The sequence below is a fragment of the Salvelinus fontinalis genome, chromosome 21 (assembly GCF_029448725.1).
Source record: "Salvelinus fontinalis isolate EN_2023a chromosome 21, ASM2944872v1, whole genome shotgun sequence".
Taxonomy (NCBI): Eukaryota; Metazoa; Chordata; class Actinopteri; order Salmoniformes; family Salmonidae; genus Salvelinus; species Salvelinus fontinalis.
The window spans coordinates 38,971,049-38,988,299 of NC_074685.1; the positions used below are offsets into that span (position 1 = coordinate 38,971,049).

Below are 17,251 nucleotides of genomic sequence, written 5' to 3' on the forward strand. Positions count from 1 at the left end.
TCAAATCTGAGGTGCAGGATCCTGTTCCGTCTCAAATTAAGCACTTGTAAACAGGCGTAACCCACTATCCCTTGCCTAAACCCCACCAAAGCGGAGCTAAGCTGAGCCAGCCATGCAGCTGAGCCGTCCAAACACCCCGGTACCAGTCTTCTTCGACTCCCTGCAGCTTCAGATTGATGACGGAGAAACTGCCCTCCACACACACAATCTTTGCTCTTATCTGAGAAGCACCGCTATATGGCCCAAAGTACTCACCCGCCCTCTGGATGGAGTCTGTCAGTATCCTGTCGGGTGTGTCGTATTTGGTGTGGTAGATGAAGCCGTTCTCAATGAAGGCTAAATCAATGCCTACAGACAGAGGGACATGAGTCACATTGGAGGAAAGACTCCAGGGAGAGTATAGGGGATGGAATTTACTAATTAGAGGCCGACCGGTATAGTTTTTTGGGGTCCGATACCAATTTTGGGAGGAACAACTTACCGATATACAGTTGAAGTCGGAAGTTTACATACACTTAGGTTGGAGTCATTAAAACTCGTTTTTCAACCACTCCACAAATTTCTTGTTAACAAACTATAGTTTTGGCAAGTCGGTTAGGACATCTACTTTGTGCATAACAAGTCATTTTTCCCCCAAATTTTTTAGAGACAGTTTATTTCACTGTATCACAATTCCAGTGGGTCAGAAGTTTACATACATTAAGTTGACTGCGCCTTTAAACAGCTTGGAAAATTCCAGAAAATTATGTCATGGCTTTAGAAGCTTCTGATAGGCTAATTGACATCATTTGAGTCAATTGGAGGTGTACCTGTGGATGTATTTCAAGGCCTACCTTCAAAATCAGTGCCTGTTTGCTTGACATCATGGGAAAAACAAAAGAAATCAGCCAAGACTCAGAAAACAGATTGTAGACCTCCACAAGTCTGGTTCATCCTTGGGAGCAATCTCCAAACCCCTGAAGTTACCACGTTCATATGTACAAGCAATAGTACGCAAGTATAAACACCATGCAGCCATCATACTGCTCAGGAAGAAGACGCGTTCTGTCTCCTAGAGATGAACACACTTTGGTGCGAAAAGTGCAAATCAATCCCAGAACAACAGCAAAGGACCTTGTGAAGATGCTGGAGGAAACCGGTATAAAAGTATCTATATCGACAGTAAAACGAGTCCTATAATCGACATAAATCGGCATTTGGGGTGGCAGGTAGCCTAGTGGTTAGAGCATTGGACTTGTAACCGAAAGGTTGCAAGATCGAATCCCCAAGCTGACAAGAAAAAAACTCTGTCGTTCTGCCCCTGAACAAGGCAGTTAACCCACTGTTCCTAGGACAGTTAACCCACTGTTCCTAGGCCGTAATTGAAAATAAGACTTTGTTCTTAACTGACTTGCCTGGTAAAATAAAAAAATTACCTGAAAGGCCGCTCAGCAAGGAAGAAGCCACTGCTCCAAAATCGCCATAAAAAAGCCAGTTTACGGTTTGCATCTGCACATGGGGACAAAGATCGTACTTTTTGGAGAAATGTCCTCTAGTCTGATAAAAAAAAAAGAACTGTTTGGCCATAATGACCATCGTTATGTTTGGAGGAAAAAGGGGGAGGCTTGCAAGCCAAAGAACACCATCCCAACCATGAAGCAGGGGGGTGGCAGCATCATGTTGCAGGAGGGACTGGTGCACTTCACAAAATAAATGGCATCATGAGGTAGGAAAATGATGTGGATATATTGAAGCAACATCAAGACATCAGTCAGCAAATTAAAGCTTGGTCGCAAATGGGTCTTCCAAATGGACAATGACCCCAAGCATACTTCCAAAATTGTGGCAAAATGGCTTAAGGACAACAAAGTCAAGGTATTGGAGTGGCCATCACAAAGCCCTGACCTCAATCCCATAGAACATTTGTGGGCAGAACTGAAAAAAATTCTCTCTACTATTATTCTGACATTTCACATTCTTAAAATAAAGTGGTGATCCTAACTGACCTAAGACAGGGACTTTTTACTAGGATTAAATGTCAGAAATTGTGAAAAACTGAGTTTAAATGTATCTTGCTAAGGCGTATGTAAACTTCCGACTTCAACTGTTTCTGCCAACATACTGTAAAACAGTGGGGAAATTAAAGTGTAATTTTCCCACACTGATAATTCTCATAAATTGCCACTCAAAATAGCAATTGTCCAAGAAATATGATTCAAATGTTGACCTCTTACATTACAACAATAATGACATCACAAGAATGGGTGCAAATGATCAGATGAGCACGAAATTCCCTTTTTTTATCCCATTTATGGATATCTGTTATCGGTGGAATATCATCCGATATTGATATAACAGTAAGGCAAATATCGGACGATAATAAAAATCGGGAGAAAATATAAAAAATATTCAGTGGGTATCGTAAATTTTCACCCCCTTGGATTTTTTTCAGATTTTGTTGCGTTACAAAGTGGGATTGATAGATTTAATTGTCATCTATCTACATAAAATACTCCATAAGGTCAAAGGGAAAAGAAAATTCAACAATTGTTTACAAATAATTGTAAAAAATTATAACAAAAGTATAGTTGTTGTATTTACCCCCTTGGATTAGGCAAGCCTAAATTATTTCAGAAGTCAAGCACTTCCCTTAATAAATCACAGACTCCAGCCACCCTAGTCAGACTGTTCTCTCTGCTACCGCACGGAAAGCGGTACTGGAGTGCCAAGCCTCGGTCCAAAAGGCTTCCCAAGCCATAAGACTCCTGAACAGCTAATCAAATAGCTACCCAAACTATTTGCATTAACCCCCCCCCCCCCCCCCCCCCCCCCCCATTTTTACGCTGCTGCTACTTTGTTTATTATCTAGGCAGTCACTTTACCTCTATCTACAAGTACATATTACCTCGACTAACCTGTGCCCCCGTACATTGACTCTGTACCAGTACCCCCTGTATATATTGGTCTTTTTAAATCACTGATGAATGATCTTGAGACTGATTCCCTGACCTGTCAATGTTTTTAACTTGCTGTTTTTGATTTTTGTTATACTCTTGTGAATTCTATGGTTTTTACTAGATTACTTGTAGTTTTTCATGTTGTCTGTCTGTAATGAATTGGTGCTGCCTATTTTGGCCAGGACGCTCTTGAAAAAAGAGATTTTAAATCTCAATGAGCCCTTCCTACTTAAATAAAGGTTAAATTAATAAATTAAATTAAATTAAAATATAGCCTCGTTAATGTTATTTTATTGTTGCTCTTTAATTATTTGTTATTTTTCTTTTTTTTCCTTCAGTTTATTTTAGTCTTTTTTTAGACTTATTTTTCTTAAAACTGCATTGTTGGTTAAGGGCCTGTAAGTAAACATTTCACTGTAACTGTTCACGTGTTGTATTCGGCGCATGTGACAAAGAACATTTGATTTGATAATAAGTTACATGGGCTCAGTGTGTGAAATAATAGGGGTTGACATGATTTTTTTAATGACTTCCCCTTCCGCTGTCACCCATATATACAACATCTGTAAGGTCCCTCAGTTAAGTATTGCATTTCCAGCACAGATTCAACTGCAAAGACCAGGGAGCTTTTCAAAAGCCTCATAGAAGAGCAGTGATTGGTAGATGAGTAAAAATAACAAATCAGACACTGAATATATATCTTTAAGCATGGCCAAGTTAATAATTATGCTGTGGATGATGTGTTAAACCACACAGATACACAGATACAGTCGTCCTTCTAAACTGAGCTGCAAGACAGTAAGGAAACTACTCAGGGATGTCACCATGAGGCCATTGGTGATTTTAAAACAGCTACAGAGTTTAATGACTGTGATGGTAGAAAAATGAGGATGGATTAACAACATTGGTAGTGACTCCACAATAATGACCTAAATGGCAGAGTGAAAAGAATACAAATATACAGAATAAAAATATTCAAAAAACATGCATCCTGTAAATCAACAAGGCACTAAAGTAATACTGCAAAAAACACACAAAAGGAATACACCTTTTGGCCTAAATGTAAATCCTTATGTCTGGGGCAAATCCAACACAACACATCAATGAGTAACTGCCTCCTTATTTTCAAACATGGTGGTGGCTGCGACATGGTATGGGTATGCTTGACATCGGCAAAGACTTGGGAGTTTTTCAGGAATAAGCGTAATGAGCTACGCACAGTCAAAATGCTAGAGAAAAATCTGCTTCAGTCTGCTTTACACCAGACACTGTGAGAGGAATTAGCCCTTCAGCAGAACAATAACCTATAACACAAGGCAATATAAATTGGAGTTGCTTACCAAGAAGACAGTGAATGTCCCAGAGTGACCAAGCTACAGTTTTGAGTCAAATCTGCTTGAAAATCTATGGCAAGACTTGAAAATGGCCATCTAGCCATGATCCCAAACACCTTGAAAGAACTTGAAGAATGTAAAAGAAAAAAAAGATTTGCCTTTTTTAAATATTGCACAATGCAGGTGTGCAAAGCTGTTAGACTTACCCAGGAAGACTCATAGCTGTAACCACTGCAAAATGTGTTTCTAACATGTATTGACTCTGGGAGGGGGGGGGGGGGGGGGGGGCAACACTTATTTAATCATGATATATTTGCGTTTGAATTTTCATTCATCCTTAAAAACAAAACAAAAAATTATGAATTCCACTTTGTACCACAAAATGTGATAAGAATCCTAGGGAGGGCGGTTCAACACTAACGCATACATTAATGTTGAACTACAACACAGCAAGGCTTCAAATAAAGTGAAGGCAGACTGCAGTCGACTGAAAACAAGATGGCAGACTGAAGTCAGAGAGTTGATAACTTTACTTGAAGACTTCATACTGACGCTTTACCCTACCTGGAATGTTTCCAAAGTCCCTGTAGATGCGGAAGTCTGTGTCGGATGGGATCAACCTGCTCTGGAAGATTTCCTGTCCCACCACAGAAGCAAAGGGATGTTTGGCAGCATGGTTATAGGCCTGGATCAACCAGGGATTCTCAGGACCTGTGTGTATCAATGAAGGTGAGACGAGAGAAGACAGACTTGTGAAAGATGTGAAAATATCACTTCAATTGTACACAGAATTCACCCTATAAAGCAGGGGTAGGCAACTAGATTCAGCCGTGGGACGGTTTGTGTCGGATCAAGTGGTTGGTGGTCCGGAACAGAATTATAATCATTTATACACTGCAAAATGATCACAAATAAGTCCAAAAATAGATTATTGTATTTGAAAATAACTATTTAATATCTTTGATTTACATTGAGACACGATCACATAAGTCTATTTTATTTTACTTGTGGGAATACTTGGGAACAGATTTCTTAAATGAAACAAATGTTTAGCTTAATTCCTGGTGATTTTACCAAAAACTAAAATGCCTGCAGGCCACCTGTTGCTGACCCCTGCTTTAAAGGATACAAAAACAATAGCAAGCAGCATATACGGTAAGGTATTCACAACAGCAGGACAGTTTTGTTTCTGCAGCCAGTGAATTGTTTTTCCTAAAACACCTCTCCTCAAGTTGACATTTATGGGGACATTTGCATTTCTGCCAGGCAGTATAGTGCAACACAGCTCTACTCCGTCCCGAGGGGCAAGAAGGCTTGTTCACAGACACCTATATAAATGTGTTCCAATTGGCCCAGTTCCTGAGTCTTGTTCATTAGGCACCAAACTGAAGAAAACTGACTGAAACTGGGTTAACTGAATTTGTCCCGACGTTCTTGATTTAGTTTTTTATGTACTTCTATATATTGTTTTACTTTAACCCCTTTTTCTCCCAATTTCGTGGTATCCAATTGGTAGTTACGAGCTTGCCTCATCGCTGCAACTCCTCTACGGACTCGGAAGAGGTGAAGGTCGAGAGGCATGCATCCTCCGAAACACGACCCTGCCAAGCCGCACTGCTTCTTGACACACTACTCGCTTAACCCGGAAGCCAGCTGCACCAATGTGTCAGAGGAAACGTCGTCCAACTGACGACCGAGGTCAGCTTGCAGGCGCCCGGCTCGCCACAAGGAGTTGCTAGAGAACGATGAGACAAGGAAATCCCGGCGACCAAACCCTCCCCTGTGCGCCGTCCCATGGGGCTCCCGGTCACGGCCGGCTGTGACACAGCCTGGGATTGAACCCGAGGCTGTAGTGACGCCTTTAGACCGCTGCGCCACTCGGGAGCCCCTTATTTGTGTACTTGTTTGACATTTTACTGCATTATTAGGAGCTACTAACATAAGCATTTCGCTGTGCCCATTATAACATCTGCTAAACTGTGTATGCGACCAATACACATTGATTTTTAACTGAACCACCTGAATCCCTTTCTTGTTTGCAGTTGCAAAACATTTGGCTGCAGTGTGCCCTAATAAAAGGCGTCCACCAACCTGTCTGGAACACCAGCTCTTTGCCCCCCACCCCCACTGCCTCCAGGTTGATGAAGGCTCGGACCTGCTTGGCCCAGGGATGCTGAGTGATGAAGCCATGACTCCCCTAACACAGAGAGAGTAGAAAATATTTCACATTCCATATTATGTCATTGAATAGAATTCTACAAAGAACAAAAAGGTGTCCTTGCACAAAAGCGGACTAGTATTTATGATTCTGGCCGAAACGCGATTGTGAAATTCCTCTCAGTTGACCTGACCAGTGATCACTACTGTTCCCAGTTTCTCTCTCACCTGCAGCATGGTCTCCTCTGCTCCGTTGAAGAGGAACACCACCCCGTGTCGTAAGGGAGTGGACAGATTGGCCAGGGAGCTGAGCACCTCCAACATCACCGCACAGCTCACCGCATCATCACTTGCACCTGTCACACGCACAGGTGACATGGGGTCATACACTAAAAAAAATGCTGTCAGAATAGCTTTGCGCATGTGCGCGTGTATATATAGTCTCGTAGAATCACACAGGTGTGTTTGTCAATATTGGCGAGCGAGATTAGTGTGTGTTTGTGTGTGCGCGCCCGTGCCAGTGAACGCTCTGCTGAAATTCCTACCTGGAGGGATGAAAGCCTAATTTTAACATTTAACATTTAAGTCATTTAGCAGACGCTCTTATCCAGAGCGACTTAGAAATTGGAAATTTCATACATATTCATCCTGGTCCCCCCGTGGGAATAGAACCCTGGTCCCCCCGTGGGAATTGAACCCACAACCCTGGCGTTGCAAGCGCCATGCTCTACCAACTGAGCCACACGGGACCTAATCACACAGTGGGAGCAACAGTGATCACTTAATGCCCAACTGTTACTGCCTAAACATCAGACAAGCTACACAGTGGGAGCAACAGTAGCCTAAGTCTACTTAGAACCGTTAATCAGAAAAGCTATTCAGCACTGCGCGCCCAATGCATAGCCTGCCCTGTAGGTAAAATGCCCATCTCGTGACAGATTCTGGTTCAGCGGTTGGTGCTGAAGACTCAGGACCACAATTCACCCCCGGAAATGCAAGGTTGAGTCGCGGTCCGGCCGCTCACCCGTGTTGCCTTCTAAAGCTATTCCCATCTGATAAAAACTTAAAAAATACAAAATACACTACAAGTAAAACAGAAGGAGGGTGGAATTCCACACTTTGGCCCTTTGTCCCATAACCCAAAAAAATCATGTCCCGCATTTTAAATCAACAAATTCAAACAGCTAATTTACAAAAAAGGCAAATTTGTCCTGGATTTCAGTCAGACATTCCAACCTGTCTATTTTGCAGTCAAGTTTTTCTGTTGACGAGATATACACCCAGTTTGGCCAGTTTATTAGGCACTGGGTCGGACCGCTCTTTGCCTCCAGGACAGCCCAGATTCCTCAGGGCATGGAAACATTGCTCATTTGGAATCAAGGGACCTAACGTGTGCCAGGGAAACATACTCCACACCATTACACCACCAGCCGGTACTGTTGACACCTGGCAGGATGGGGCCATGGACTCATGCTGTTTACGCCAAATCCTGACTCTGCAACAGGAACTGGGATTCATCGGAACAGGCAATGCTTTTCCACTCCTCAAATTGTCCAGTACTGGTGTTCGTGGGCCCACTGGAGCTGCTTATTCTTGTTTTTAGCTGATAAGAGTGGAACCTGGTGTGTTAGTCTGCTGCAATAGCCTATCCGTGAAAAGGACCAACAACTTGTGCATTCCGAGATGCCTCAACAGTGGTACTGCACCGTTATTTTCCTGTTTGTGGACCACCTGTTAGCTTGCACAATTCTTGCCATTCTCCTTCGACCTCTCAATGAGTGGTTTTCGCCCACAGGACTGCCTCTAATGTTTTTTTTGTTTGTCGCACCATTTTCGGTAAACCCTAGACACGGTCGTGTAAAAGCTCAGGAGGCCGGCCATTTCTCAACTCTTGGAACTGGCGCGCCTGACGCCGACGTTCAAGGTCGCTTAGGTCACTCATTTTGCCCATTCTAACAGTAACTGAATGCCTCGATGCCGGTCTGCCTGCTTTATATAGCAAGCCACGGCCACGTGACTCACTGTCTATAGGAGCGAACCATTTCTGTGAACGGGGTGGTGTACCTAATAAACTGGCCACTGAGTGTACAGTACCAGTCAAAAGTTGACACACCTACTAATTCAAGAGTTTCTTTATTTTTACTATTTTCTACATTGTAGAATAATAATGAAGACATCAAAACTATAAAATAACACATGGAATCCTTTAGTAACCAAAAAAAAAGTGTTAAATAATTCAAATGTTTTATATTTGAGATTCTTCAAAGTAGCAACCCTTTGCCTTGATGACAGCTTTGCATTCGCACCCCTTGACGTTTTCTACATTTTGTTACGTTACAGCCTCATTCTAAATGGATTAAATTGTTATTTTTCCAAAGACACATTTGTTGTATTGTACTGTACCTGGACTGTTGGCCACAGTATCAAAGTGGCAATTGGCCAGCATGAGGTGCTGAGCCCCAGCCTTGGGCTCCAGACGGACAGCAATGTTGCTGACCTTACAGTAGGATGTGAACCCTCCCGGGATCTTGTAGGAGCCTGTGGGTCTCTGTACGTCCACAGTGACAGAGTTTAGTCCGGAGGCGCTAATGGCCTTGATGTGCTCTATCTGCTCCAGCAGGAAGTTCACCGTTAGGACCTCGTTCTCTCGGCTGCCCACGGGACGGGGACCGACGCTGGTGATGCGCTCCAGGTGCTCCCTGGTACCAAACAAGGCATACAGGGAGTCAGCAAATATGCTGAGGTATGGCCATTTCCATGTACAAGGACCCATGAGCACCAATATGTGAAGTACATAGGAGCATGTCAAATTGGGTGTAAAATGAAAGCTAGGCAAAGGCTTTGATTTCTTGTCAAACAAATGGAAAGGGGGTCAATAAACAACATCAAAGTGTTCAAAAAGGTATTCAAAATATATCAAAACACAATAATGTTGAAGTCCACTTCCAACTAATAAACACAACGTGTTGGTCCTATGTTTCATGAGCTGAAATAAAAGATCAGAGAAATTATCCATATGCACAAAAAGCTTATTTCTCTCAAATTTGGTGCACAAATTAGTTTACATCCCTGTTAGTGAGCATTTCTCCTTTGCCAAGATAACTTCTTGATATGCCACACCTGTCAGGTGGATGGACTGATTAAACAGGTGAAACTTGCGCTGGGGACAATAAAAGACCACTCTAAAATGTGCAGTTTTGTCACAACACACAACAGATGTCACAAGTTGAGGGAGCGTGGAATTGGCATGCTGACTGCAGGAATGTCCACCAGAGCAGTTGCCAGATCATTCAATGTTAATTTCTCTACCATAAGCCGCCTCCAATATCGTTTTAGAGAATTTGGAATTTGCTCTTCACAAATTAATCCCAGTTTCAACTGTACCGGGCAGACAGCATGGCATGTATGGCATCGTGTGGGCAAACTGTTTGCTGATGTCAACGTTGTGAACAGAGTGCCCCATGGTGGCAGTGGGGTTATGGTATGGGCAAGCATAAGCTGCAGGCTTATAATTTAATTTTATCGATGGCAATTTGAATGCACAGATAGACCGTGACGAGATCCTGAGGCCCATTGTTGTGCCATTCATCTGCCACCATCACCTCATGTTTCAGCATGCAGCATGATAATATACAGCCCCATGTCACAAGGGTCTGTACACAATTCCTGGAAGCTGAAAAAGTCCCAGTTCTTCCATGGCCTGCATACTCACCAGACATGTCACCAATTGAGCATGTCCCCTGCAAGACCCAGAGTTACCTCTGCTGCAGAGGGTAAGTTCATTAGAGTTACCAGCCTCAGAAAATGCTGCCCTAATAAATGCTTCACAGAGTTCAAATAACAGACACATCTCAACATCAACTTTTTAGAGGAGACTGCGTGAATCAGGCCTTCATGGTCGAATTGCTGCAAAGAAACCACTATTAAAGGACACCAATAAGATGAAGAGACTTGCTTGGGCCAAGAAATGCGAGCAATGGACATTAGACATTAAACTCGAAAGCCCAGGGAAATTAACAGGTACAGTAGGCGACAATATTGTAAAGTAGGCCTAATAATGCTAAAAAATAATGCATAAAAAAATCTACTGCTGGTCTTTACTGTATGCTGCACATTTTTACATTGTATTCCATTTCCAATGAGATTATTCAAGCCGTCGACTCGCTGATGAATGAAGATGATGAGCGATCGGCAAAGGCCATCTGTAATCGGCTAGCATCGCGGCACGACATCAACATCGCTCTAATCACAGTCAGAAGACAGTTGAAGAAACTTGGATTTACGGAAAGGCTCGGTAAGAAATGTTATGTTTTTTTATAAATTCTCTGAACATTAACCATGTGTTTGCTTGTTTTGTACTGTTCTGTAGTTTTGACCCAATGATTCGTCTGACAAACAAAGAACTTTGCGTCCTGCAGGCCCAAGGATCAAAGCTGGCGAGACATTCAATGACGTCATCTTCACATACGAATCAGCCGTGGCCCTTGGGCAATTTACTCAAAATTGCTACAGAAAAAAAGGAAGAAGATCAAGCAAGCTGTCCCAAGCATCTGCTCAAACTCCATGTGTGGGAGGCAATTTCTCACCAGGGACCAAGCCCATATTAGATTTTTGATGGTAAGTTCAGCTATTTACAAAGCAAAAGCTACATAGAATATTGTAGCCTACACCTCACGGACTGTTATGTTTTCAACAATAATTCACTGTTGCCTCCTTTTTCAGGTATCATGGCTCGAGAGTTCTTTGAGGAAGAAATCATCAAGAGATATGCTGGACCCTATGTCAGAGAGGTGTTTCTGGGAACACATTGTTTCTTTCAAGGTAGGATTAGAGCAATATTTTGTTATGTTTATTACATGTATATTTCTAGTATTGTATTTTTCTTCCCCGAATGCAGACAATGACCCAAAACACACTGGGTTTGCATTGCAAAGGAGGGCATAAACTGGGTCAAAATGCCAACAGAGTATGTAGACCTTTATGTAGTAAAATAAAGGTTAAATTAAATAATAAAATGACCTACAACACCTACGGTAGGCCTACAGTATATCTACAAATATATATTTTTTTCCTCTCTACATGTAGGTCTCCTGATTTAAAGCCGATGGAACTTGTTTGGCATCAACTGAAAACATTCATCCGTAACTCTGCCAAGCCGACAAGCAAAGATGAACTGGTCAAGGCCTTCAAGACGTTTTGGCTAGAGAAATTGACGATACAACAATGCAACCATGTCACGTTCCTGACCTGTTTTCTGTTGTTTTTGTATGTGTTTAGTTGGTCAGGGCGTGAGTTGGAGTGGGCATTCTATGTTATGTGTTTCTATGTTGGGTTAAGTGTGTTGCCTGATTAGGTTCTTAATTAGAGGCAGGTGTTTGACGTTTCCTCTGAGAACCATATTAAGGTAGGCTGTTCTCACTGTTTGTTTGTGGGTGATTGTTGCTGTGTCTGTGTTTGTGCACCACACGGTACTGTTTCGTTTTGTTTAGTCTGTTCGTGCGTTCTTCGTTTTATGTTAGTTCGCATGTTCAGATCTGTTGACGTCGTTTGTTGTTTTGTAGTTTGTCTTGTATTTTCGTATTCGTTATTAATATTAAATTCATTATGTCTACATACCTCGCTGCGTGTTGGGCCGATCCATGCTCCTCCTCATCTGAGGAGGAGAACGACTTCGACAGCCGTTACAAACCAATACATTGATCATCTCAGCAAGGTTTTAGCCGTGGTTCTCTCATCAGTTTATTAACGAAAGCATAAAGATGTTGATGAAGAAATACCGTACTGCTGTTTTGAGTTAGAAATGTAACACTTTAGAGTACTTAAGCGTCGAATACATTGCAAGTTGAGGGATCTATTGTCCTGCTAATAGGAAACATTGTTTGCATGGTGGGCTACACCTGCTACAGTACACTTGTGAAAAACAAGTGTTTGAAAACCTGTTTTGAAAATGCCTCCAGTTGTCCATCACTACTATATATAAAAAAAACACAGCATCTTGTTTACATTCTTTATTGTATCTACCGTTACAATTACTTTTAGAGTTTGGGATTTACAAATGTGCGCTTTTCATTATTACTTACATTGCACGTTCGAACTAAAACAGACTTTGTCTTTAAATGATAGTTTTATGTAGGATGCTACATTTTTGACCAGTTGCAATTGTAAGTAGGCCTAATACAAAAATCCTACTTCGATTAGGCTGTTAAGCCTCATAGCCTACCTCAGCCAGTTAAGTTATTTTATATACAGTGGCAAGAAAAAATATGTGAAGTCTTTGAAATTACCTGGATTTCTGCATAAATTGGTCATAAAATTTGATCTGATCTTCGTCTAAGTCACAACAATAGACAAACACAGTGTGCTTAAACTAATAACACACAAATTATTGTATTTTTCTTGTCTATATTGAATACATCATTTAAACATTCCCGGTGTAGGTTGGGAAAAGTATATGAACCCCTAGGCTAATCGCTTCTCCAAAAGCTTATTCGAGTCAGCTAATCTTGAGTCCAATCAATGACACTAGATTGGAGATGTTGGTTAGAGCTGCCCTGCCCTGTAAGAAACTCACACAATTTGAGTTTACTATTCACAAGAAGCATTGCCTGATGTGAACCATGCCTTGAAGAAAAGAGATCTCAAAAGACCTAAGATTAAGAATTGTTGACTTGTATAAAGCAGGAAATGGCTACAAAAGTATCTCTAAAAGCCTTGATGTTCATCAGTCCATGGTAAGATAAATTGTGGACTTTTGCTACTCTCCCTAGGAGTGGCCGTCCTGCAAGGATGACTGCAAGAGCACAGTGCAGAATGCTCAATGAGGTTAAGAAGAATCCTAGCGTGTCAGCTAAAGACTTACAGAACTCTCTGGGGGGCGATTCGACAATACGTCAAACAAGAATGGTGTTCATGGGAGGACACAATGGAAGAAGCCACTGCTGTCCAAAATAAACATTGCTGCATGTCTGAGGTTCGCAAAAGAGCACCTGGATGTGTATTTGATGTGTATTTGTCACGTGCGACGAATAAAACAGGAGGTAGACCTTACAGTGAAATGCTTACTTACAGGCTCTAACCAATAGTGCGAAAAAAAGGTATGTGTGTGTAGGTAAGTAAAGAAATAAAACAGTAAAAAGACATTTGAAAATAACAGTAGCAAGGCAATATACAGACACCGGTTAGTCAGGCTTATTGAGGTAGTATGTACATGTAGCTATGGTTAAAGTGACTATGCGTATATGATGAACAGAGAGTATCAGTAGCGTAAAAAGCGATACTGGCAAAATGTTCTGTGGACAGATGAGTTGTTAGGAAGGAACACACAACACTATGTGTGGAGAAAAAAGGCACAGCACACCAACATCAAAACCTCATCCCCACTGTAAAGTATGGTGGAGGGAGCATCATGGTTTAGGGCTGCTTTGCTGCCTCAGGGCCTGGACAGCTTGCTATTGTCGACGGAAAAAATGTATTCCCAAGTTTATCAAGACATTGTGCAGGAGAATGTAAGGCTATCTGTGCGCCAATTGAAGCTCAACAGAAGTTGGGTGATGCAACAGGACAATGACAAAAAACAAGTAAATCAACAACAGAATGGCTTCAACAGAAGAAAATATGCCTTCTGGAGTGGCCCAGTCAGAGTCCTGACCTCAAAGCCGATTGAGATGCTGTGGCGTGAGAGCAGTTCACACCAGACATCCCAAGAATATTTGCTGAACTGATAAAGTTTTGTAAAGAGAAATTGTCCAAAATTCCTCCTGACCGTTGTGCAGGTCTGAGCCGCAACTACAGAAAACGTTTGGTTGAGGTTATTGCTGCCAAAGGAGGGTCAACCAGCTTTTAAATCCACGGGTTCACAAACTTTTTCCACCCTGCACTGTGAATGTTTACAGTCTGTTCAATAAAAACATAAACATATAACTGTTTGTTAGTTTAAGCAGACTGTGTTTGTCTATTGTTGTGACTTAGAGGAAGATCAGATACAATTTTATGACCAATTTATGCAGAAATCCAGATATTTCCAAAGGGGTCATATACTTTTTTTTGCCACTGTAGGTCTAGGCCCCGAAGAAAGACTCAAATTATTATTATTATTTTTTTCTTCAGAACATTAACGTGTGTAGGTAGATACATGTGTGTAGGTAGATGTGGAAAGGTAGATAAAAATGATTTGTAGGGAGTTGGGGAGGGGGGGGGGGTTCACACCTAGCTCGGCTATTAGACAATTCTTTAGTAAAGGTTGAATAGTCTATTGTTCAGCTAATAGAAACATTGTTTGCAGAATTCACAGCCTGCTTGTGAAAAACAAATGCCTTCAGTTATCGAAACACAGAATATCTAAGGAGCTTTTATATAATAACAATGCAGGGTTAATAATAATAAATACTTTTCCCCCTTTCCACTTGTTAAAGATTCCAATGTACAAAGTATTTTTAGCCACAATCGGCCCAAACCCCAATTAATATATTTGGCCAGTCGATTGCGCGCTGTACTTCGGGCTAAAAAGTGGAGGATTTGAAACTTTCTCCCCGCTTGTTTCATTACATTGGTGTCAGAAGTGACCGGACCTTTCATCCACAAACGTACGGGTGCTTGGCCAGTGAGCGCGTTCCCGTAAGACGTTGAGTAGCAAGCAAGCAAGGTATCGACTCTGCCGCTTGAGCATGCTTTTGGTGCACAGTTGATAGCACGCTGGACTTCGGGCTAGAAGATTGAGGGTTCCAAACCTGCTCTCTGCTTGTTTAATTACATTATTATTAATCTAATCATTATTTTTTAAATTCCAGAACATTAACCATGTGTGTTCTCTTGTTTTGTATCTCTTTGATTTATTTATCAAAACCAACCAGTCCCCGTGCAGGTCTCAGAGCAGCGCGAAACCGTGATGAAACAGTTGATCACATGTCATTCAGTGATATTTACTCCCCTGGTAATTCGTTGAAATTCCCTCCAGTTGTCCATCACCACTGTAAATAAAAACACAGCATCTTGTTTACATTCTTTACTGTAACCACAATATCTACCTTTCCAATTACTTTTTTTACAAATGTGCGCTTTTCGTGTCATTTTTCGTTAAACCCATTTCGGTTTTAAGTATCACTTTTGCCCTCCGAATTCATAAGGGGCATTTTTCGTTAGGGCAAATCTGTTCTGTACTGTGTTCTACTTTGATGTCCAAACTTCTGAAACAGTCATCAAGTTGACAGTTGATGTACAGGCATGTAGACCCCTACTTCCTAGCCTGGTCCCAGATCTGTTTGCGCTGTCTTGACAACTCCTATGGTCATTTGTCATGCTTTAAAATCACCATGAGTTGGCAAGACAGCACAAACAGATCTGGAACCAGGCTACCCCTTTTCTTTCTCCACTCAGGAGACGGAACTGCAGAGTTCGCGCCCAGTGCCCGGGCAGTCGCTGTATAAACATTTCACTTCACCCACTATAACATCTGCTAGTCTGTGTACATGACCGATACAATTTGATTTGGTAGTCTCAAAAGGGCTATATGGGTGTGGCTAAGTAAACTGCACTATCCAAATAACTTCAGATTCCTTTTCCTTTGTCTGGCAGGTTTGTCCTCAGATTAAGTAGGCATAAGTAGGCACCTTCATAAGGCTAATGTATGTAGACTCCCACCTCTTAAGTTCCTTTCCTCCACTAAAGAGTCACTAATAGAGAGTATGGCTGTGGCTAGGTCTAACATCCTTTCCTGTATGTTAGCCTCAGGGTTGCCCTCGGATTATATAGTCTATACAGCCTATATGTGTCACATGAACTTTCATCGGGTGTATGTGTCTACTTTTGTCTCTCTATGCAATAGCGGCATGAAGCAGGATTTCACGAAATAAGCAGCTGCTCTTTGATTAACTGAACCGCAGACATCAATCAACTGTTTTTTATGGGAATGAAAATACATATGTTAGATCATGGGCTATGCTATACAAGCCTTCAAGTATCTATGCTGCAACAGTCTATGTGCCAGGGGGCTAGGGTCAGTCTGTCCTATCTGATGTCATTCTCCTGTCTTATCGGGTGTCCTGTGTAATCTTAAGTATGCTCCCTCTAATTCTCACATCTCGCTCTCTCCCCTTCCGGAGGACCTGAGCCCTAGGACCATGCCTCAGGACTACCTAACCTGACGACTCCTGGCTGTTCCTGTCCCCCTAGTCGTGCTGCTGGTCAAGTTTCTGCTGTTTTGCCTGTGGATATGGAACTCTCTCGCCTGTTCACCGGACATGCTACCTTGTCCTGGACCGTCTGTTTTCGACCCTCTCTCTATCTATATATATTATTATTATTTTTAATCTATGAACATCTTGAATAATGATCTGGTTTTAATGGCCATGTATTCTTAGAATCTCCCCCTGGCACAGTCAGAAGAGGACTGGTCACCCCTCTGAGCCTGATTCCTCTCTAGGTTTCTTTCTAGGTTCCTGCCTTTCTAGGGAGTTTTTCCTAGCCACCATGCGTCCATATTGCTTGCTCTTTGGGGTTTAGGCTAGGTTCTGCATAAGCAATGTGACATCTGCATAAGCAATTTGTGACATCTGCATAAGCAATTTGTGACATCTGCATAAGCAATTTGTGACATCTGCTCATGTAAAAACGGCTTTATAAATACATTTGATTTCATTCAGTTAAGCCTATGTACAGGAACATTGGTCTCTCTGTCGGGTGATATCACCTTCACTACTGACATGTTCAAACTGTCAAGAAACAATGGAGAAACATTGTTTTCCATTTACTCCTCCAATTATCAACCGACCTTAGCAACACCCTAGTGACACCTGGGGTGTAATTAGTCCAAACAGTTTCGTTTTGCAA

At 41.9% G+C, this 17,251-nt stretch overlaps 1 protein-coding gene across 1 annotated transcript in view; it reads right to left on the bottom strand.

Moving 5' to 3' along the window:
* LOC129818863 (endoplasmic reticulum metallopeptidase 1-like) overlaps positions 1-17,251 on the bottom strand; it is a 47,155-nt gene that overhangs the window by 28,981 nt on the left and 923 nt on the right. Inside the window, exons 3-7 of the mRNA XM_055875147.1 lie at positions 8,831-9,126; positions 6,656-6,783; positions 6,362-6,467; positions 4,835-4,981; positions 256-348 (exon numbers count right to left, since the gene is read on the bottom strand). Coding sequence (XP_055731122.1) covers positions 256-348; positions 4,835-4,981; positions 6,362-6,467; positions 6,656-6,783; positions 8,831-9,126 — 770 coding nt within the window. The remainder of the gene's footprint in view (positions 1-255; positions 349-4,834; positions 4,982-6,361; positions 6,468-6,655; positions 6,784-8,830; positions 9,127-17,251) is intronic.